Below are 22,176 nucleotides of genomic sequence, written 5' to 3' on the forward strand. Positions count from 1 at the left end.
AGTGAATGAATACGCAATGAAAGGGCTGGATAAGATGGAGGAGAAGCTGCCTATTCTTCAACGGCCAGCGGAAAAGGTCAGAAAGGAATTTTGCCCAAAACATTCTGACCCATTTTTGTCCTAGTTGGTGTGGCTGGTGATTATAGTCATGACTTCAAATGATGGTTACAAAATAGTAAAGACACAATTTGGGGATACCGGTTGCTTCCAAAGCATTTTTTTTCCATGTAGTAAACGATGGAAATTGCCGATATTGAAAATGCACCACAATAAGCGAAATCACTTCACTATTCCATCAAGGTCATCTTGCAACATTACCCTAAAAAAAAAATTGAGGTACAATTTTTGATTTGGACAAAAAAAAAAAAAAAACGCATCAGAGGTGTTTGTGAATATTGCCTCTGCAACTTGTAGAAATAGTAATTGGGAAGCAATAACAAAACCTCACTTGTTAGCTGTAGCAAAAAGGATACGCATGTGGTGTCGACTTACATATACACGCATATGATCACAAAAATAAAATACAGTTTATCAATCAACACTTTTGTTGACTTCCCTCCTTTTGTGTTCCTATTATGGTGCAACTGCAGAATAGGATGTGGTGGCACCCCTATTAGCTGCATAGCACACGCCCTCTGCATATTGGTCTGTAATGTTCCACCCCGACAACCCCGGGGAATTTCATGGAATCTTCGAGCCCCCCCCCCACCCGCGTTTAAAATACACGTGACATGACATTATTTTCCTCTCTTCTTTCAGGTGGTGTCAGACACACTCGGGATGGTGTGCCAGTCGGTGACGGGAGCAAAAGATGCCGTGGTCGGGGTTGTGATGGGCGGTGTGGAGAAGACCCGGGCCGCTGTCAGTGAAGGCATCAGCACCGTAATGGGCACCAGCGTGGGCCAGATGGTCAGCAGCGGCATGGGCCTGGCCCTCACTCGTTCCGAGGACTGGGTGGAGCAGAACCTGCCACTCACCGAGAGAGAGTTGGGTGGGTACTCAGTGGAACGGGTCTGTGGAAGACCGGGGGATGGGGGCGGGTTTTGACATACTTTCAGATAGCGCACATGCCGGCGTATCCGGACTTTCATATCGGCGCAAGGCTCGCGATACTGGCGCAACCGATGATTTAGATTGAGGCTCAGGCACAGATTATGACAGCATGTGAAAGTTTTGTCTACTTTTCGTAATCTCCTTCAATCTTGTTTGTCCAGCTGCCGTGGCTGAACCCAACACTTCCCGAGGGACGATCTCATCAGCCGGCCCCAGTTACTTTGTCCGTCTGGGCAACCTCTCGACCAAAGTGCGGGAGCGAGCCCTTCAGCAATCTCTGGTGCGCGCACGACGAGCCAGAGAAGCCACGCACGCGGCGGTGACCCAGATGACCAGCACGCTGGACCTGCTGGAGACGGCCCGTACGAGTATGGCTTCGGGCAGCAACCAAATAGGGGGCGCAATTGAGCAACTGCAGCAGCGCTGGACCGAGTGGAGCCAGAAGCAACCCGGAAATGGGCAAGATGAATCTGATGGGAGCCAGAATGAGGCGGAGGTCAGTACTTTTAAAAGAACCTGGTTCATCTTATACTTTGAAAGATCTAGTACACCTTAAGATGTTTACTGTCCTACTTAAGATATCTTAGAAATGTAATTGTAATATTGAATCTATTGATCGCTGGGTTGAACCATATCTCCGCTGTCCTTGCTTTCCACAGCGGTTGGAGTGGCGCGTGCTCTCCATGGTGCGAGGTCTGAGCGAGCAGCTGCGCTCGGCAAGCTCCAACGTGGTGTCGAGCGCTCAGGGACTGCCAGGAGCCGTGCAGGAGCAGCTGACCAGAGCGAGACGCTCGGCCGACGAGCTGCAAGCCTCTCTGTTGGACACCAGCGCCCTCACGCCCCTCCTTCTGGAGGGGAGCCGTCACCACTTGACCCAAGTAGGAATTTCCCCCACCGAATCGGTTTGAATAAAAATTGGATCGTGCCATTTGGAAAACGTAATCGTATCCTTTTGCCCAATTTTTCAAGGTTCAACAGTCTCTGGATGGCGTCACGGAGTATTTGCTCAACAACACGCCACTCAACTGGCTCGTGGGACCCTTTGCACCCATGGTCACGGAAAGGATGGCGGAAGTGACGCAGCCGGCCGGGTCGCCCTAGCAAATTTCAAAAGCTTTTTCAGTTGTGTTTTATTTTTTTGCATTTTCAATGGCTGTATTACATAGCAGTGATGAACATGAATAATTAACACTGCCGAAGATGTTTTGAATTGCCTGTATGAATACTAATAACCCTAAATATAACCCAAACTGCGATCCCACAACATTGTAATCATTTCAAACTCAATTTACAGAATTACACTTCAAATTAAATGCCTGAAATGGACAGAGGGATAACAAATACATGAATTTGGGGGGGGGGGGTTAAAGTGGACCCGACTATTTGTGGGTGATTAGGGCGGATTAATTCACAATCAAAGATTTGATTGTCAATAGATACCACAAGATGGCAGCAAAGTACATTTTCTATTAGGCAAAGCAATAGCCTGACTCAATGAAGCTTCTTGCTCGCCTCAACACAGTCCCCTGACCTCAAGATGCCACAGCAAAATACTTTTTTAAAAATATATATGTTAGATGAGTCTATCAAAAACTAAATGCGGGTTGTAATGTCACTGAAGACTTCAAGCCCAACGTGACAGGGTGGACAGCAATTTCAGGGACACGTGAAACTCTTCCATATGACCATGAAAAATGGAATCCACATCATTTTCTGAACTGACTTGTTGGCAATAAAACCATGTTGCTGTTTTTCATGAATTACAGTACACACTAGTTAGCAGTGTGTGTGTGTGACACCAAAATCATGTCCTCCCATGCAAAATGTTATACAATGAAGAAAATGTATTTCAAGAAACTTATCACTGTACTGGTATACCTGCAAATGTTTGATCACTTGTCATATAAACCTTTCCCATTCTTACAACACGTAAAATACGACAACGGAAACCAAGGACTGTTGGCACAGCTGAAGCGGTACGTCACCAAAAATGGGAACAAATTCCACCGACAAAGCTTCAACAGGAAGGTGCTATGGTTGGGTGTAAAAAGGAGCTTCCCTGCGTTGCTCAGTCATTCACGAACAAAGATGGGGCGAGGTTCCCCTTTTTGTGAAAGGCGGTGTGAGAAAATAGTCCAACAGTTTAAGGATAACGTTCCCCAACATACAATTGCAAGCAATTTAGAGATGTCATCATCCACGGTCCATAATGTCATCAACAGGTTCAGAGAATCTAGAGAAATAACTGCGTGCAGGTGGCAAGGCCGAACACCAACATTGAAAGCCCGTGACCTTTGATCTCTCAGGTGGAACCGCATCAAGAACCGACACCTGTGTGTTAAGGATATCACCACATGAGTTTAGGAACACTTCAGGAAACCACTGTCAGTATATGCAGCTAAGTGCAACTTAAACTACTGTGCAAAGCGAAAACCATTTATCAACAACACAGCTGGCTTCTCTGGGTTCATCTGTGCAAGTTGGCAAAAAGCACACCTTGTAACCGTTTGCTTTATGCTGTTTTTTTTTTTTCAGGTGATGTGAATAAATATCGGTGAAGGAGATGCGTGTTTTTGTAGTTAACTGTTCTGTTGTTGACTTTTTGTGTTGCTGGGGGATGACGTCATGCTGGTTGTTTCCAATGTCGGGAGCTCGCGCACTAGCGTAGGAGGCCGCTCGGCGTATAACTTCTCCCGATAAAAATTCAACCCCAAGGTCGTCGACAGCCGCCGGTACCGTGACGCCCAGGTACCTGCCGTCCTGCGCGACCCGCGCGAGCGAGTCCTCGTTCGGCGTGAATGTTCGTTTGCTCGATGTCTACCGCAGACCTTGATATTGTCTGGCCGCTTACGTTAGCATCCGAGCTAACGTTCGCTTACGTTAGCATCCGAGCTAACGCGAGCCGGCGGCTAACACTTGGCTTTTGTTCGATTTTCGACACGGGCAATTTACGGAGGGCATTCTGCCTCCCTTCTCTTACTGCCGCCATTCATCCGCGATAAGAAACCACCGAGTGACATATCAGATTTTAAAATGGATCTTTTTTTCGGCGGTGCTTGTTTGCTTTGTGCAATGCTCCCCGCAGCTTGACAATTGTTTCCTGCTGCCGACTAAACTCAAAAGCGCTCATCCACACAGGCTTATCTTAAAAAGCGCAGATGATTTGGAACCTTTTTTTGCTCCTGTAATGCATTTTAAGACACCGGTGAATATGTTGTGATGGTTCTGTGTTGCTTTTGTTGTTTTTGAAGCGACCTGAAGCGACACTGTAAATCGTTTTTGTTCAACTTGTTCGCAATTGGTAGGTTTTCATCAAAATATCCTGTGGCGTTTTCATCAAGAAAACACAATGTATGGTAACATAAGATGTATTTTTTTTATTAATGCACTCGATTCATGAGCCACCAGCTAATAATATCGAACTTTTGATGCAAAGTAACCATGGTTCAGTTCAAATTAGTGCATACACTTGACACTTGAGGTGAATGCTTACATTTTTAATGTAAGAAAAAACAGTATGACCACAAAATTAGCATTTCCTTTTCGAACGTACACATGCTTTTCGATTTCGAAGCATCGCTACTAGCTAACGTCAACCCCCGTTGAGTCCCGATAAGTGCACAAACTTAAGACTTAAGGCAAATCCTGACTGTTTTACTGAACTAAAAAAAACACACAAAAATCTAGATGACCATTTCCTTGAACGCAGTCTCACTTTTCATTTGGTGGTGCCGCTACGTAGGCTAATATTATCTTTTACTTGACGAAAAATAACCCCGGTTGAGTTCCAAAAAGACTTTAGGGTGAAGATAGATGAAAAATTCGCGAATATTTACCCATTATGGTTTACGGCCCCCCGTCGAGTAAGCAACTTGTTCGAAAGTGCCTTCGCGATAACGCGAGTCCCGAACCCCATAACGAAGAGTCGATTTACGTTCTGTTTAATTCACAGTCCTTTTATTCGTTTCAATCAGAAGGCTTGTACTTTGTAGCGAGGCAACGACGTGTTCGTTTTCGCAGGCAGGTTCGAGTTTTGTCCCGGCTTAAATAAAACAAACCTACTAAAAAAAAAAAAAAAAAACAATTAGCTCGTTGCGTGTTGGTGACGTCATTTAGAGTCTTGTAGGTGAACTCGACTCATTTTTTTTTCCTGCCCCTTTTGGGTCAAGTGTACTCTATGATAAAGCACGCGGCCCGGATGACACAGAGAACGAGGTAAAGTGCGAACGTGTGGAGCGCCGCTGACCAACAGGACAGACAGTTCGCATCCCGCTGCACAGTCGCACAACGCGGTACACATGTGTGCCCGTGCGTGGGAGGGGGTCCGTCAATTAGCAGTGCGAACTTCACCCTGGCATACGCGTCGGAAAATTTGCATTGCTCACTATGTAGACACTGTCCAAGTGGAGTGTTTTCACTCTGTGCAGACCCCCAACCACACACACACACACACACACACACACACCCACTCACTCAGAGTCTTCTGTCGTTCAAGATTGTTCCGTGTAAGTGGACCTTGGAGTTGTTAGTGTTCCAACAACCCCAAAGCCCAAGTCTCCTCATTCCTTTACTCGGCGTTGATCACCTCGACTAACTGTTGCACCCTCACCCTCTCTGTTGGAGCATGGCTCAAGAGACCAATCAGACCCAGGTGCCAATGCTTTGCACGATGGGATGCGGTTTCTACGGTAACCCCCGCAACAACGGCATGTGCTCGGTCTGCTACAAGGAACACCTACAGAGACAACAGGGAGGGGGGAGATCCAGTCCCCCGGGGGAGAAAGGTAGGATGAAGCGAAGAGGCGTGCTTGTGAATGCAGGAGAAAAAAAAAAAAAGCCCACCATAGGGTCCCATACGACCTGAGGCCGATAGAACACGTTACAGGCAATTTTTCAATAAAAGTATCCGTTGATGCTAATTGTGTCCACCGGATGGCAAACTGATGATGAAATTGGCGTTATTTAAGGTTTGACGCCTGGTATTGCTGGATGTGTGAAGGCTTAAAGATGGCAAGTTTCAGGTGCAGAGTAGGCCTACAAAATGCTGCCGTGCCACCTTCACACAAATAAAAGTTTTCCCAAATGTCAATAGAAAAGGTACAAGCAAGCTTCATTCACAATGAAGTGGGGCGGCGGAAGTCTAAATATCCAAAGAAAGTTTCTTTATTCGTCATCACTTATGCTTCAGACGTCAGTGGAATATTGTCAGCCAGAATGAACTTTTGAACTTTAATCGGCAAAGCGACACTTTACAGAATGGAGCGATTACTGCAGCGTCATAGTTGGACAAGCAAGAAGAGCAACAATACATTTGTAGTAAATACAAAACATTTAGCGCAATTAAATGAATTGGATAATTTTCCAACGACCAAGTTCACAGCTTCAGACGGCATTAGCGAAGAAGCATCACATGCTCAGCAAAGTGACGTGAAATGGAGACTTTCTCACCCCCCCCCCCAATGCAGCCGCAACATCGCCGTCGGGGATGCCGGGACCCGCTGATGTCGTTCCAGAGAGCGCAGCCCCCGCGCCCAGCACAGAGGCGGCAGGGCGGACTTCACCCGACGAACCAACATCCAGGTGGGCTCCACGTCATGGCCGCTGCATCCCACCCTCCTTTGTTCAAAATCAGCAACTTTCAGAGCTTCTTAGGGGTCGACAGAGGGAGGGGTTACATTTCAACCACAGCTCCAAATGATTAATCTCAAAAACAAATCATTTGGTTCCAGGAAAAAACAAAGCACACACAGGCGGCCAACTCTCCGCATGCCTTTGTTGACACCCATGTCACTCACCAAGCCTGGCCCCACCATTTAAAACATATTCACTCAAATCACAGATACCACAGTGGACCAACACGACGATCGTGGATATTACATGATCGTCCCATGCACGCGATTTAAAAATGCTAAATCAATTGGAAGCAAAAAGTTATATTTTCCAAAATCAGGTTAGAATATCAAGGTTAAAAAAAGGCTCATTTAAAAGTCATATTTAAAAAAAAAGAAACTTTATTCTTGTAATATTACACCTTTTTATTCTGGGGTAAAAAATGCCTTTATTGTCTCAACCATGAGGCGGCGTTCTCAAAGAAAAACGAGGCATTTTAAACGTGTATTTTGCCATTGTTCCGTTGATGTAGTGTCAGTCCTGGCTCTGCCAGTCCAGTCACTCAACAGATGACGGCCATGAGCATCTCCCAGGACTCGGCGGCTGTCGACTCGGATCGAGCCGAGGCTGATGATGCCGAAGAGGAGGAATCGTCTGGCACCTCGGGTACGAATCTGGGAACATTTGCAAGTTTTCGTTGGTTTGTTCTGTGCACGCTCAGCGCTGCTGTTTTTCACTCATTCCGTAACACCCACGAGGTCACCAAAACAACAGCTAATAGGGAAGTAGCAAGGGTTAACAAACATGAACAATAGTATAAGGCGTAAGTAACCCTTCCCCCGCCACATTATCAGTACGGTATACGCGCATTTTGATGTTGCGCCATAGCTAGCTTTCAAGTTGACACTTGTATTCGACTTCCTTGCTTTTGGAATTTTGTGCCCTGCGCCGGAAAAATGACAGTTGACCCCCGGTGTCTGAACAGAGCCAGCGGGAGAAGCTGCGCAGACCTCTGATGGCGAGCAGACTCCTGATAAGAACAAGAAAAAGAACCGCTGTTTTTCTTGCCGGAAGAAAGTTGGACTCACCGGTAAGACTGCACTTTAATTTTAGTTTTTGCGCCTTTTCTCAGATAGTCGTGGAAATAAATATACAGTGAAACTCGCGTTATTTGTCCCAGATGTAGAAAAAGCAAAAAAAAAAAAGTGATTTCACCGATCACATTTTTTGTCAATACCGTATTTTCCGATGCGCCTTGTGTATGGTCATTGCGGTAATATATCGACCCCAAAATGGCTCCTTGCTCGAGACGTGCTGACAACGCAGAGTTCAAACTTAAGGCGATCGGTTATGCAGTCGAACACGGAAATAGAGCAGCGGCAAGAGAGTTCAATGGTAACGAGTCAAGGTTATAACTTGCTGTTGGTTAAGTGAACTGTCTCGCTGCTTTATTCAATAAGGTTTACTGACATCTGATCGTTCTGTTGGCGTTTCCTTGAGCGTAGCTCCATCTAGTGGATGCACTGTAGATTGCGTCTTATAATGCTGTGTGCCCAACGTATGAAAAAAAATGACAAAACAGGCCATTCATTGAAGGTGCGCCTCATAATCCAGTGCGCCTTTTAGTGTGGAAAATACGGTACGTCTTCTCATGGGATGGCCTTTTTGTATGATAAATCTGATTTTGTTGTCATACAGAATAAAGTTATCGCTTGTCTTTGTTAAAAAAAATAGTTGGGAAGAGGACCTTGAAAAAATTACTTCCATATGAGTCGTGCTTTTTTTGGGGGGGTGGCGTGCCAGATTGTTGAAATGTGGGTAAAAATATACGCCTCAAAATTCAAATATCCCGCCATTGGAAACATCTCAGCCTGTGGCCTTGGTGTTTCTCGGTTGTCCGCAGGTTTCGACTGCCGCTGCGGCAACCTCTTCTGTGCCATCCACCGTTACTCCGACAAACATGACTGTCCCTACGATTACCGGAGCGCCGCCGCCGCCCGCATACGCAAGGAGAACCCCATCGTGGTGGCCGAGAAAATCCAAAAGTTATGAAGACTCGACGACGACCACCACCGCCGCGACGACGACGCGCGCCACGCCTCTCGCTTGACAATTGGCAACAACGGTGACACCCGATATCACGGCTTCGTTCGTTCATGGCGATCTTAAAAGCCGGGCAAGGGCGGGGCACTCGCAGCCACTGTTCAGACACTTTCCCCTTTACTAGCATCTCCACTAGTGACTGAGTCTTTTCTCGATGATTGTGTTTGTATGCGTGTGTGTGTGTGTGTGTGTGTGTGTGTGTGTGTGTGTGTGTGTGTGTGTGTGTGTGGGAGAAGAGCGGCAGGGGCTCGGACATGCTGCGGGGACGGGAGGCGTTTAAATTTCCTTGTTGTTGTCGTCGGGGCGGGGTCTTTAATTTCTCATCCCATCCTTGTGAAAAAAGAAGAATGGATCATGAGGTGGATTGGCCACCAACCAGGGAGCTCAGCGAGACCTTGTTAAGGGCTTCGGATTCTCTTCTCCACTCGTAGAAATGATGTCAACTTCTCCGATAATTTTTTTTTTTTTTACACCCCCCCCCTCCCCCCTTCCAGCCTCGCCGCCCTCTCCCAACTTTCTCAATCACCACACTATGGACTTTTCCCAGCATTTTCCAGCAGCGTCTCTCTTTGATATCTTGACTTGTATTGGGTGCATGAACGGGAGGGCGGGGCTAACTTGACTTAACCGAGTGATTGAATATGTTTATTTTTATTTTTTCCTGTTTTAATGAGCGTATGACTTCAGAAGATCTATATTAATATATTGTAGTTAGCTTGTGTGATTGCATTCTATTTATTTTTTATCATTCTGGTGGGCCCGCCGGAGGATGGGCAGCATGTGTCGAGCAAATCGTACGCGATTTGCACTCATCTTGATTATTCGGTATGTAGAACGGGAAAGTGGGGGGGGGGGGGGGGGCAAGCGGCCCCAGTAAAGGCAAAAAAAAAAAAAGGTCATTTGGGATGGACTGAGCCTCTTTCACACAAAGCCCAAAAATGTGTCCTTAACTCACACCAACTCGTTCAACATCCCGACTTAACACATAATCACATTGGCGCCCGTTTTGTCTTCATCTGCAACATAGACAGCTGCGTTTACAAAAGTTCTGAAGCACTACTTACAGAACATTAGGGATGTTTGGCTTTTGGGACTTTCTTTTGGGACTTTCAGGAGGTGAACTTCCATTTGAGCTCAGCTTTTTTTGGTCCAGCAAGCGGTTTTCTCCAAACAAGGAGCTGAATGGCAAAATTCACAACCATGAACACTTTCAAGGGCGACGACTTGCATTCCTCACCCGTGATTCCACTTTCAAGCGACAGAGCTACAGGGGGACTGGAAGTGTCACAGAAAGGCATAGATGTGGACATCCTTGGAAAGCTTCACGTCTTTGTTCATTTTGCCCGTTTAGTTTCTTGTTATAGAACAGCAAAAAAAAAATGTCGCATTAACCCAATAACTTAACCTGGGGATGCAGCTTGCAATTATTTTAATTGATTAATCTCGTCTTTTTTTTAACTTGATGTATGCAATAAAATAATATCAATGATTTTACTCCAATAAAATAATTTAAATGATTTTATTCGCAACTTGAATTTTATTTCAAATTAAAAGCAAAAATTCAACAGACCTAAATGGATTGTGATGCAGTTACCGGTTTGGTCCGAAATATCTCAGAAAATGAGCAGACATGTCGTTTTTGAAAGTAGAGGCTGATATTTGCAAATGTTTTGTTCATCCTGCTTTCATGGAGAACTGCAGGAATTTGAGCATATTTAATGTTGAGAAGCTGAAATTCTGAATATTTTGACTTTTTTTTGTGTGTGTGAATCAATGGCTCTGAACAATGGATTCATCAGAAAGTTGTCAATTCATTGCTGCATTTGCAGATTGAAAATTCTGCCGACTAAAGTTCAGCTGTTCAAGTAAAAGAAAAATATTGCCGCCACGTAAAATTCAGGTAGAGTCAAAAAACGATGGAAAGGTTTGACAAAAAATATTTTCAAGGGGTGAAAGGACCGAAAGAGGCGTGTGGCCCACCTGCTCCATTTTGTTCAGCATCTGGGGGTTGTTTTCACTTTGTTTAATTCTTAAAGCCCCTTTTTTCATTTTTTTTTCCCAGACACTGGGTGAAACACCAGCAGACCACTGACACGCTGAATGAAAACTGACCCGACTTGCAAAACAAAAGTGCTACAAATGGGCAACTCACAAAAAGTTCGCGATAGACTTTCAGGTGAACATTTCATAAGAATCTAAAATGCACTCTTACAGGTTAAGCTAATTCGAACTGTTTCAGAATTTTGTATTTTTTTTTTTGTGCTCTCTGAATTTTTTACCATTCAAGCTCCTCGCCGGAGAACACCAACATGTCCAAAAAAAGGAATGCAGCATCGAACAGTTGGGGATGTTGAAAATTCCATTTTAAAATCACCTCCATAAGTTCTAGTGCATTTCCAGGTCATCTGGACACCCCCCCCCACCCCCAAAAGCCTAATATGCCAAACGTTTTGTGAATCGTGTCTGTGTGTGCTTGTAAGCCCAAGTCGACCCACTCCAACTGCTTCTCGAAAGCCAGAAACAATAATGAGAATATGCATGTGTGCTGCCTAACCGATTATACGTTACAGTTTTGTAGCCACAATGCCTGGCTTGCAAACCGGAGGTCCAATTGAACAAGTGCACCCCCACCACCCCTTCCAAATGTAAATACAATATGACTCGTGTTCATGTAATTACAGGACAGAAAAAGATGTGAGGGTTCAAGGACTAGTGCATTTAAGTGCTTTGCAAAATGATCCAGTTCCAAGGATTCTTTCTTGCAGGCCACGTTGTATTCGTAGTATGACACCGTATCCTCCATCCAGGCTTTTATTTTTATTCCATTTGTAGCATCGTGCTGTTACTGCCGTTTGAAGAGATGGAAAAGGTGATTTTCTTTTTTTTTCTCGGGAAAAAGGGGAGGGGGTGCAGTTCTTCTACGCTAAATAACATTGAAGGGACCAGCGCAATCTGCTATTGTTGGATGACAGGCCTTTTGTCACCATTCCCGAGCAAAGTGTCATGTCGAGGACATTTGGATTCTAATCGAGGCCTCTTCCAAGTTAAGATTTAGGTAGCGCTTTCAACCGTGGTGGATGATTTCTCTCCGTTTTTAATTTTTTTCTCCCAAATAAAGAGTCGATTGAATGTAAACCCAATTCATTTTATACCTGAATCACTCTTAAGCGCTGATATTGACTGTTGGGAGCAAGGAATGGAAGCCTGAAGCGGAGTGATTGTTAGCTAGCTAATCTTAATATCCTCCCTTAGTTGATTTACAATTCTGTCTTGAACGCGAGAACTGAAGACAAGTTCATTTATTTTATCCGGTGGAAAAGAGCTGAACTCATGGACGTGAATGGAAATGTTCCCAGAGTGTTCGTTGTTCTTTGTCCCTTTTGGCACTCCAGCCAGAGTGCCCCCCCCCCTTTAAAAAACACCAGATATCTTTTTATTTAGTTTTTTTCTTTTTCCAGATTTAGGATTGTATGACATGTTCAAGTACAAAAAAAAAAAAAAAACAATAAAATCACAAAGTTTATTTTAAATGTGTTTGTCCTTGTGTTCCTTGGTGCTGCATAAGTGTGTGTTCGCGTCACCGGTTTAATCTGCGAGCACGTTGGGGTACAGTACTGGTATGGCGGGACACCGGTACGTGAATTTTCGAAAAATGAATTACATAAGATTAAAAACAAGTTTGATATGACCTCTATAAAAGGCTGTGAAAAATCACAATATTCGGCCGAGAGCACGATCCAAATTTTCACTTTGATACCTTCAACAGGTTGGATGCATTACTGTACATTAAAATATAAATTAAAAAAAAATATTGGCTCAGTAAGTTTAACAACATCTTGTCCTATAGATGTCTTCGTACCATGACTGTTAGATTGCGTGTGAAATTTGGGAGTTTTTTTTTTTTTTTTTTTTTTTTTTTTTTAATAAAGGCGCCATTTTGATGATCGACTGGTTAGCACGTTCACAGTGCAGAGGTTTAGGATTCGATTCCGGAACCGGCCTTCCTGTGGAGTTTTCATGTTCTCCCCATGCCTGGGTGGATTTTCTCTGGGTACTCCGATTTCCTCCCACATTCTAAAAACATGCATGGCAGGTTAATTGAACACTCTGAATCGTGCATAGGTCTGAGTGTGAGCGATCACCCTCCCGCCTCGTTCTTAAATTATTGATTAAATGTAAAATATAAAATAATAAAAATAAACATGATTTACATCATTTTAACTTGGCCTTTCTCTCCGTTTACATTTTTGGAATGCGTTTACGTCACGCACCGGCTTATGTTGTAGGTTTCCCTTAAATGTCCCGTGGAGCCTTTTTCGTCACATCCGGTTAACTGTCATTTCCGGATGCGGCAAACCTGGCAAAACACAAGACGGGCACGAACGAAAGAACATGGATTAAAAATACGAATTCCGTGACAAGAGGAGACGCCGGCATTGCGTGGCCATCCACCAAGATACATTTGACACGCTTTGGAAACCGCGTTCCCGCCTCGTTTTGCCTTGTTTTGTCTCCTCGGGAACATTTTGTGTTTGTTTGCTTTCCACCGGTTAAACCGTCGTCTTTCTTGCTCTGATCTCGGTTAGCATTAGCTGGCACGAGGACAACAAATCAGCATTATCTGGGGCTCCATTGTGACGTCATCGGCACGGGATCCAAACCCCTTTGGTTGCTTTCTTTTTCCATACTTGTCACATTTCTACTTGACTTCTGGAATCCTCCCCCACGTTTGTCTCTCGACAAAATGGATAAGAGCAGCAGGACTCGAGTCCAAATTATGTGGTGAATAATTATTTCCACGTAGGAACTGCTTCGATTCTTGAAAGGAGACGTCTTTTGTTTCAGAGTCATTATTCAATGTTAGCTCATGCGAAGAGACTCCGCCGAACAGGTAAATCCGCATTTCTGCCGATTTGCATGTGAATACATACAGGTAGTAAGTAGTAAACCGCCGTTATTCATAAAACACTCAACGTGGTACAAATACTTAGTGACTGTACGAAGTAGATTTTTTTTTTTTAGCCCATCTGTACTCGAGCGTGTATTTTTCTCATGATTTGTTACGTTTAATCAACTTGTTTGACTAAAACACGTCATTGAGTGACAGTGGCGGGAAGCACCCACGTATGACCGCTTCGTTACACTACTTAAGAACATATTTGAGCTCTCTCTCTATTTTGCCTGCGGATTTATTTTTCCTGACTTTATACTTAAACTCTCCACATTTCATTCATAATACTCTTACATAATACATTACCCCACAGGTGTCAAAGTCAAGGCCCGGGGGCCAGACTGGCCCGCCACATCATTTGATGTGGCCCGCGAAAGCAAATCGAGCATGTCAAGTTTGATGATGCTGAACCAAATTTTCAAATTGTCATATGTAATTCAGAATAACAGTCATTATTCTTGACTTCTGATTTTAAAATTAGCTGTGTGTCAATTCGTTGTGTGCTGTGTATGTAATATGTGGAGGTGATTAAACATTTATATGGTTTCCCAAAATTCAGAACGGCCCTCCAAGGGAAACCGTAACTACAATGTGGCCCGCGACAAAAATGAGCTTGACACCCCTACCATCCCCTGTAGGTGTCCCGATAAACTGGCTGATATTATTAACTATTGAAATTGGAAAAACAAAATTCAACAGATTGTATATATATTTTTTTTCCTTTTTTTAAACATTTTAAAAATATTACAGCATAACACAAAAATAAAGAATATTCAAACAAAAAACAGCAAATAAAAATAAGCTAATTTTTTTTCTCTCTCTCTGTTGTAAAGTTAAATAAATCCCGTAAATATTCAACGCTAGTTAACAGTTTGACTTTTGAAACGTGAAGTTGATGTGTTCCAATGATGCGTCCCCGCAGTGAAGGATGAATGGCCTGTCCGTCAGCGAACTCTGCGGCCTCTTCTGCTGCCCGCCGTGCCCCAGCCGCATCGCCGCCAAGCTGGCCTTCCTGCCGCCGGAACCCACGTACGCCTTCATCCCCGATCCGGAGCCGAGCTCCGGCGCGTCGGGGGCCAGCACGACGTCGAGCCTGCGCACGCGTGGCGTCGTCGCCGGGAGTGCGGCGCCGCCCACGTCGGAGACGAGATGGAGGCTTCACCTGACGGAGCGCGCCGAGTTCCAGTACACACAGCGGGAGCTCGACACCGTGGAGGTCACGTTGGCGCGTTCCAGCCGAGGGAATAAAATCGGTTGCGTGTACATCCGCTGTGTTCCAAATTCCAGGTGCGGGAAACCAAAACTTTTTTTGGAGCCGTTTTCATGACGGTCTGACTGCTTAATCATCTGGTTGACCCGAATCGGCAGATATTAGCTATTGGAAGGGAAAAAAAAGAAGAAAAAGAAATATCAGACCATTTAAAAAAAAAAAAAAATCATCAGACTAATGGCATTCAAAAAGCAAATGTTTTTTGCAGATTTTTCTCTTTGTTGTAAGTTAAGCAAACGAGGAAAAAATATATATTTAATGAAAATTAATCATACCTACAAAATTGGTGAAAATAAAATGGAGGACTATCATAAAGCGTTAAAATAAAAATGTAAAAATAATGCCATTGAAATGGAAACAGAGTAACAGGTATAAAATTAGTGAAAATGAAAACTCCCAATTCAAATCATAAAATGGAAACAAAATCATAACACTAGAAAACCAAAGAAAGGATTTTAAAATCCTAAAAAAAAAAAAATTTAGATAAAAAAATGCAATGCAATTTATTAGTAAAAAAAAAAAAATTACAATTTGAACTTTAGGTCAACAAAAAAATATATATAATAATAATAAATAGAATAATGGTGTAATTATGCATAAATATGATCATCCAAAAGTCCTCCCGGCTTTCTGCTAACACGCAAAAGGCTTTAGACAGGTCAACGAAACTGGCGTCAGCGTCCCGGTCACGCTAAAGCCACCCATGGCCTGCATTTGAACTTCCAGATTCACGGTGCTGTTTTCCCACGGCAACGCGGTGGACCTGGGCCAGATGAGCAGCTTCTACATCGGCCTGGGCACGCGCATCAACTGCAACATCTTCTCCTACGACTACTCGGGCTACGGCGTCAGCACCGGCAAGCCCACCGAGAAGGACCTCTACGCCGACATCGACGCCGCCTGGCACACCCTCCGCACTGGGTAACCAAACACCCGCATAAATTGGAATATTTGAATGGAAGTTGTGTTCGCCCAGCAGTCTTATTTATTTTGTGGCAATTTTTTTTGTCCAATTAGATTTCAGCCTCCTTTTGTTGCCATGCCAATTGAATCTGCCCGGTGCGCTTCACAATCGGCGTCGGTAGTGCTGCGTGATGTAACTCAAATTAAATTTACCCATGCACAATTTCAAATTCATCCTCATTGGGGCCTGCGCGATGACTTTCTCGCTGTATTTTTGGTTCCAATTTTTTTTTTTTTGTCATATAACTATATTGAGAAAAATGAAAAAAATGTAATGATTTGATTGCACAAGTGTGCACACCCTCTTATGACTGTATGTGCGGCTGCAGAAATAACAATCATTTGTGTTAGATAGGAGTCTGCACACACCTGCCACCATTAAAAATACCCCAACGCCATTAAAGTTCAGCTGTTCGAGTGTTTTTTTTTTTTCCTGACCTTTATTTTACTTTTGAGTAGAAGCCAGATGTTTTTCTCTTTTTTTTTTTTGAAACCCATCATCACGCGCATACTGTCTGTCCTTCAAGGTACGGCGTGAACCCCGAGAGCATCATCCTGTACGGCCAGAGCATCGGTACCGTTCCCACCGTGGACCTGGCGTCCCGATACGAGTGCGCCGCCGTGGTCCTCCACTCGCCGCTCACATCGGGCATGAGGGTGGCCTTCCCCGACACCAAAAAGACGTACTGCTTTGACGCCTTCCCCAAGTGAGTCGCACCAGGCGCTAGCTCGAAATTTAGCAATGAGAAATAGGATCAATTGATCTTGATTTGTGGACACTGGTGACGAGTTGTCATTTTTGCTGAACAAAGTTGCATCATGTTCCCATTCGTGTGGTCTTAACTTGAAAAGAAAAATGTTCCGTTCCTGTCACCGTCAAAAACATGAAATGCTAATGTCACCAAGGGGCAGAAAAACTCCGGCAACACAAATATATGACTCAATTTTTTTTTTTGCACCGCTTTTAAATGTAGATGTCTTTTTAATTTCAAATAATTTTATGAATTAGTGTAAAAAACAAAATCATCCGTGATTAGGTGAATCCGCAGATGCCAAACCACAAATAAACGGGATCCACGGTATCACCAAACAACAAAACTTTGTCTTGAGAAAGTTTGCTAGCTTCATGCTAACACCTAAAACAAAACAAAAACTTGATATTGCAGTCCTGACATTTGAACATAAACGGTGTGCAACACATGTAGACCAACACTATAACTATACTCGTAGGCATGTTATTTATCCTCCTCTACCAAAACAACTCAACTTCTTTGTTACGGTATTATACTTCCACCTGGTGGCCAGAATGTGCAACACAAATGAATTCAAGCATGATGTCAAGATCCGCCAAAAAAAATGCGCTGTGCGTTTTCGACAGCATCGAGAAAGTGTCCAAGATCACGTCGCCCGTGCTGGTCATTCACGGCACCGAGGACGAGGTGATCGACTTCTCCCACGGCCTGACGCTGTTCGAGCTGTGCCCCAAGGCCGTGGAGCCGCTGTGGGTGGAGGGGGCGGGCCACAACGACATTGAACTCTACTCGCAGTACCTGGAGCGCCTGCGACGCTTCATCGGACACGAGCTCGCCTGAGGCCGCCCCGCCCACCGGTTGGTGCTGCAAAAGGGATGACGCCGGTACCTTGACATACCAGGTCCTAAATTGGTCATTTTAATTTTTTAAAATTTATTTTTCACTTCAGATACGCCACCTTGACTCTACTACACTAAAAACAAAATAATCACACACTCAAGGAGCTGCTATGGGCCACTACTCACACGCAGGCTCTCACACGCAAGGTCTTGCCTCTTAAATGCACGTATCCAACACACGGATACTACAGTAATGATGTCAAGTAAATTTTTTTTTTCTTATTGACAGTGCTGCTTTTAAAAGTTAAAATGTAACGGAAAGAAAGAAATCTCATGACTTAATTCACTTCATTTTCAATGTGGAAAATGGATTTGATGCGAGTCAACGTCCTCAAAACAAACGAGCGAGTGACGGTATAAATGTCAACACTTTATTTAATTTTAAAGGGACTTTTAACGAATTACAAGAACTGTTTTTCAAGACTTGTTTGGTTTCACAAAAAGATGAACATATTCCTTGCTCAGGTGATCCTGTTTTTGTTTTTTAAAGCATATAAATAAAGACTTTGAAGTGTCTTGTCATCCACTTCGTGTGCTTCCCAACCTTGACTGAGCCAAGGCGTGTATTTATTTCACTGAGCAAAATGTCTCGCTTAACCCCAAATTTACTGAAAGTGATTCGTATTTCGTGAACGGCAATGGGGGTTGAAATGTGCGCCCGTCACAAGCCCACGCTGTCATCAAGAGACGAAGATGAGTTGCGCCGAATCAAGAACGCGTTTCCGACAACCGCCCGCGGCCCGTCCTGGTTGGGAATCGCCGTTCTACCTCAAAGCCCTCGTTTGTGCTTTCAAGTTTTGTTTTTCCCTTCTTTTGTTTTCAAGTCCCGGCGACCCATCACAGCAGAAAACGTTTGTCTTGTCAAGTCGATGATGCGTTGTTGGACCTCATTTGCGAATGTGAATGAAAAGACTTAAATCGGCGTTTCTGCACCCAACTGTCTGCCCTCGGGAAGCTTTGAATGTGCTGCTGTATTTGTTCGCAATCGGTGCTAACCACTCTTGTACATTTGCTTTTTTTTGGGGGGTGGGGGCGCTTTCATTCTGTCTGAACCAAAATTCTCACCCACATACTCACCGGATGATCTTTATTTGTTTGGTTTGGCTCTGAACTTGATTCTGTTGTGTCAGCTTTCCAAAATGAAGAAAGGAAAGTTAAATAAATAAGCTAATGAACCTTCTTCTCGTGGTTCACTCTTGACTTTTTTCCCCAATGACCACACAAAATGGAGCTTATTTACTTCTAACTTCCTCCTACATTACAAATGTGGGGTTCGGTTTCAAAGTAACATTTCAAATTAGGACTTTAACCTAGTGGTAGGGTTTCAAATTCAAGTCAGGGTTTTAAAAACTAGGCTTAGGGTTTCCAAACTAGGATTTTAGACTAGGGCTAGGGTTTGGAGTTTCCAAGTAGGATTTTAAACTCGGGTTAGGGTTCAAATTGGGGTTTCAAACTAGGTATTAGGATGATGGTTTAATATTAGGGTTAGGGCTTTAAAAATTAGGATTAGCGTGTCAAACTAGAGTTAGTGTTCCAAAGTAGGGTTTTTGAATTTGGGTTACAATGATAAATTAGGGTTTTCAGCTGGGGTTAGGCTTTCAACGTAGGGTTTTAAACCAGGGTTAGGGTTTTAAAGTGGGTTGTAGAGCTAGGGTTAGGGTTTCAAACTGGGGTTGGTGTTACATTGAAGGTTTTCAAACTGGGGTTTGGGTTTCAAAATATGATTTCAAATTAGGATTAGGGTTTGAAATGTTGGTTTCAAACTCGGGTTAGGGTTTGAAATTAAGGTTTTACAAACCCAATTCCAATGAAGTTGGGATGTTGTGTGAAACATAAAAACAGACTACTCATCTGCTACCGTGTTGGAAGGACAACATGGGAGGAAATGCTGACAGATGGGATGCTTAGCTGCATTAAACACACACACACACACGCACACAAGCTGCTGGGCACTCCACAATCCTCTTAGAGATCCAAAGCAGCCATGTTTTGTTTTTTTTCGAAATATGATTGTTTTTTGCTGATAGGAGCCCAAGTGGACTTGACCATGTAGAGATTTTTTTTTGCTTGTTTTATATATATATATATATATATATATATTTATAAAATTATAATTTTATAATTACAATTATAAAAATAATCAAAATAATTGGGAATTTCTCCATTGTGAGACAAATAAAGGTTTTCTATATATATATATAAACGTGAACCACGCAAGGGGGGTAAGTTTCCGCCACAAATGGGCGAACTGGCAATCCAAACAATTGACCCTAAAATGAAATGTGTACACTGCAACATACTGAAATTTAAGATTGCCCATTCATACCAAAACACCGTGTAGTGATAATACACGATTAAATGTGACTTTTTTTTTTTTTCATATGCAGCTCTCGGAAGCTATCGCAATGAGTGACACCAGGGAGATGTTCAATATTGAGAATGAATAATTTATTTGTTCAGGTAGGAGGAGAGAAGCGTCTTTGGCAATCGACAGTTTGATTTTGCGTTCAAGTGCTGCGCGGACTCTCAAAGGCGACCGAGTCCACCTTGAAGGCCCAATGTTTACACTTGTTATCGACGTCGTGTCGACATCCCCGACACGTTAGGCTACCGACGCGTCGCTTTTCAACTTGGTTGTCCTCCACAGCAGCACTTTGCAGTGTGAGGTGTAGCAGCTTGAAATATATCAGGTTTTTTTTTTGTTTGTTTTTTTACGCGCTAGGCAAGGTGACAACTCAAGAAAATCGGGTTCAGAAATGAGAGGAGGGGAGGTCTCGTTTTGCTGAGGTGATTGATGCCTTTTTCGTCGTAACATGACTTGACTCGGCATAAAAAAAAAAAAAAAAGACAGTTTTGTTCTGGTCTTTTTGTAGTGTTACGTGAAAAAACGTATTCTCGTAACAATACAACTTATTGTATTGCTTTCCTCCCTAAACGGGTCTGGCAATGACTTGAAATGCCCCCCCTCCCTTTCAGTTCACAGAATTTGATTCTCTTGGCGCGTCCGTCACAGTTTGTTGAGCGCTGCTGTGGAGGTTTTTGTTTTTTTTTTTTTTTTTGCAAAGGCATCACATTTGATCTTTTTTTTTTCTTCTTCTTCTTGAAAATCCTTTGTGAGGCTCCCCCCTGACTAGCGTGATCGTAAAAAAAGCAACACTGACATTTCCATGTTGTGTTTTCACATCCCGTCGGCATCCCGGCCCAAGTGACAAGTGCAAACGCCGTGTGGTTCGTCTCGCGAGTGACGTGGACCACCCGAGAGCAAGGACGCTCGAGGACAACCAATCAGAAGGCCAGGATGGCCGTTCGCCATGCGGCTCCCTCTCTCGCCCATACTCCAACACTCACGTTCAATCACTCACTGCACCACTCACACATTCATGCGCACTTTCTCACAAAAACACTCGCTTGCTCTTTACTCTCACCCGCACTCTCATTTGGAACCTCTCTCGCAAAAACACTTCACTGCGTGTGCGGACGCTCTCACTTTGTCAATCCACCCGCTCTCACTGTGACACACTTAAAAACTCACATATTCACAAACACTCTCTCTCACATGCAGCGACTTTCAGACACAATTTCTCACTTTCACCCACACGCCATCAAACACTCTCTCTAACACGTCACTCTCTCACACAACTCTCTAACATTTCCAACCGCTCCCTGGCAAATACTTACATGTACACACTTTCACGCATCCACACGCTCACACACACACTACTACATTCACATTTAAGACTCACAATCGCACCCTGTCACTCACATGAAGCTACTCCCTCTCACACATACATATTACTATACTCTCACTTTCACCTACTCTCACACATACCCTCACAAAACACACACACACACACACACACACACACACACACAGTCCTACATGAAGACTGTTGTAGGTCCCAAAAGTTTTCTACAGTAATAATCTTAACATTAATAAAATTAATAATAATAATAACGATGATGATGCTCAGAGAATACTGTAGTTGGCGCTCAGGAGGTTTGGACAGCCCCATCCATGTGCAAATGCAAGTTGCAGTAAGACAAGGAAGCCACCCGGGGTCGCTGTTTCCTCCTCTGTTCCTCAGACAGGCATCATCGGTCCCAGCACCCAGTCAGCCGCAGGCAGGCCATGGTTTCAGTTCGTCCACAGTCCTCCGCGTGGAAAATAGAATTGAACTAATGCTTACCATTTGGATATATCGTGGGCAAATGTTTTTTTTTTCACGCATCCACACGCTCACACACACACTACTACATTCACATTTAAGACTCACAATCGCACCCTGTCACTCACATGAAGCTACTCCCTCTCACACATACATATTACTATACTCTCACTTTCACCTACTCTCACACATACCCTCACAAAACACACACACACACACACACACACACACACACACACACAGTCCTACATGAAGACTGTTGTAGGTCCCAAAAGTTTTCTACAGTAATAATCTTAACATTAATAAAATTAATAATAATAATAACGATGATGATGCTCAGAGAATACTGTAGTTGGCGCTCAGGAGGTTTGGACAGCCCCCCCCGCCCACGCACCACCCACACCCAGCC

The 22,176-nt window shown here is 43.8% G+C and overlaps 3 protein-coding genes across 5 annotated transcripts in view; all 3 read left to right on the forward strand.

Moving 5' to 3' along the window:
• plin3 (perilipin 3) overlaps positions 1–2,764 on the forward strand; it is a 4,762-nt gene extending 1,998 nt beyond the window's left edge. Inside the window, exons 4-8 of the mRNA XM_019896953.1 lie at positions 3–76; positions 760–991; positions 1,215–1,549; positions 1,713–1,931; positions 2,023–2,764. Coding sequence (XP_019752512.1) covers positions 3–76; positions 760–991; positions 1,215–1,549; positions 1,713–1,931; positions 2,023–2,154 — 992 coding nt within the window. The 3' untranslated portion in view covers positions 2,155–2,764. The remainder of the gene's footprint in view (positions 1–2; positions 77–759; positions 992–1,214; positions 1,550–1,712; positions 1,932–2,022) is intronic.
• An 888-nt stretch (positions 2,765–3,652) lies between these two features.
• LOC109532220 (AN1-type zinc finger protein 5) lies at positions 3,653–10,256 on the forward strand. Of its 3 annotated transcripts, none has more exons than XM_019896952.1 (7): positions 3,653–3,810; positions 5,481–5,485; positions 5,656–5,837; positions 6,519–6,633; positions 7,217–7,329; positions 7,649–7,753; positions 8,567–10,256. In XM_019896952.1, exons 3-7 carry the CDS (start codon positions 5,678–5,680, stop codon positions 8,713–8,715), a joined length of 642 nt encoding a protein of 213 aa, XP_019752511.1. In that variant the 5' UTR covers positions 3,653–3,810; positions 5,481–5,485; positions 5,656–5,677; the 3' UTR covers positions 8,716–10,256. The 3 variants fall into 3 exon arrangements, with proteins under 3 accessions (XP_019752511.1, XP_019752509.1, XP_019752510.1); XM_019896950.1 differs by having other exon boundaries at positions 3,655–3,810; positions 7,196–7,329; XM_019896951.1 differs by lacking the exons at positions 3,653–3,810; positions 5,481–5,485 and adding an exon at positions 3,857–5,271 and having other exon boundaries at positions 5,633–5,837; positions 7,196–7,329.
• A 2,826-nt stretch (positions 10,257–13,082) lies between these two features.
• Positions 13,083–18,781, forward strand: LOC109532196 (protein ABHD17A-like). The gene is made up of 5 exons (XM_019896883.1): positions 13,083–13,657; positions 14,640–15,004; positions 15,714–15,908; positions 16,478–16,657; positions 17,329–18,781. Exons 2-5 carry the CDS (start codon positions 14,646–14,648, stop codon positions 17,540–17,542), a joined length of 948 nt encoding a protein of 315 aa, XP_019752442.1. The 5' UTR covers positions 13,083–13,657; positions 14,640–14,645; the 3' UTR covers positions 17,543–18,781.
• Positions 18,782–22,176: the final 3,395 nt, after the last annotated feature.

The sequence above is a fragment of the Hippocampus comes genome, unplaced genomic scaffold, assembly GCF_001891065.2.
Source record: "Hippocampus comes isolate QL1 unplaced genomic scaffold, H_comes_QL1_v1.1 scaffold22, whole genome shotgun sequence".
In the NCBI taxonomy this organism is placed as follows: Eukaryota; Metazoa; Chordata; class Actinopteri; order Syngnathiformes; family Syngnathidae; genus Hippocampus; species Hippocampus comes.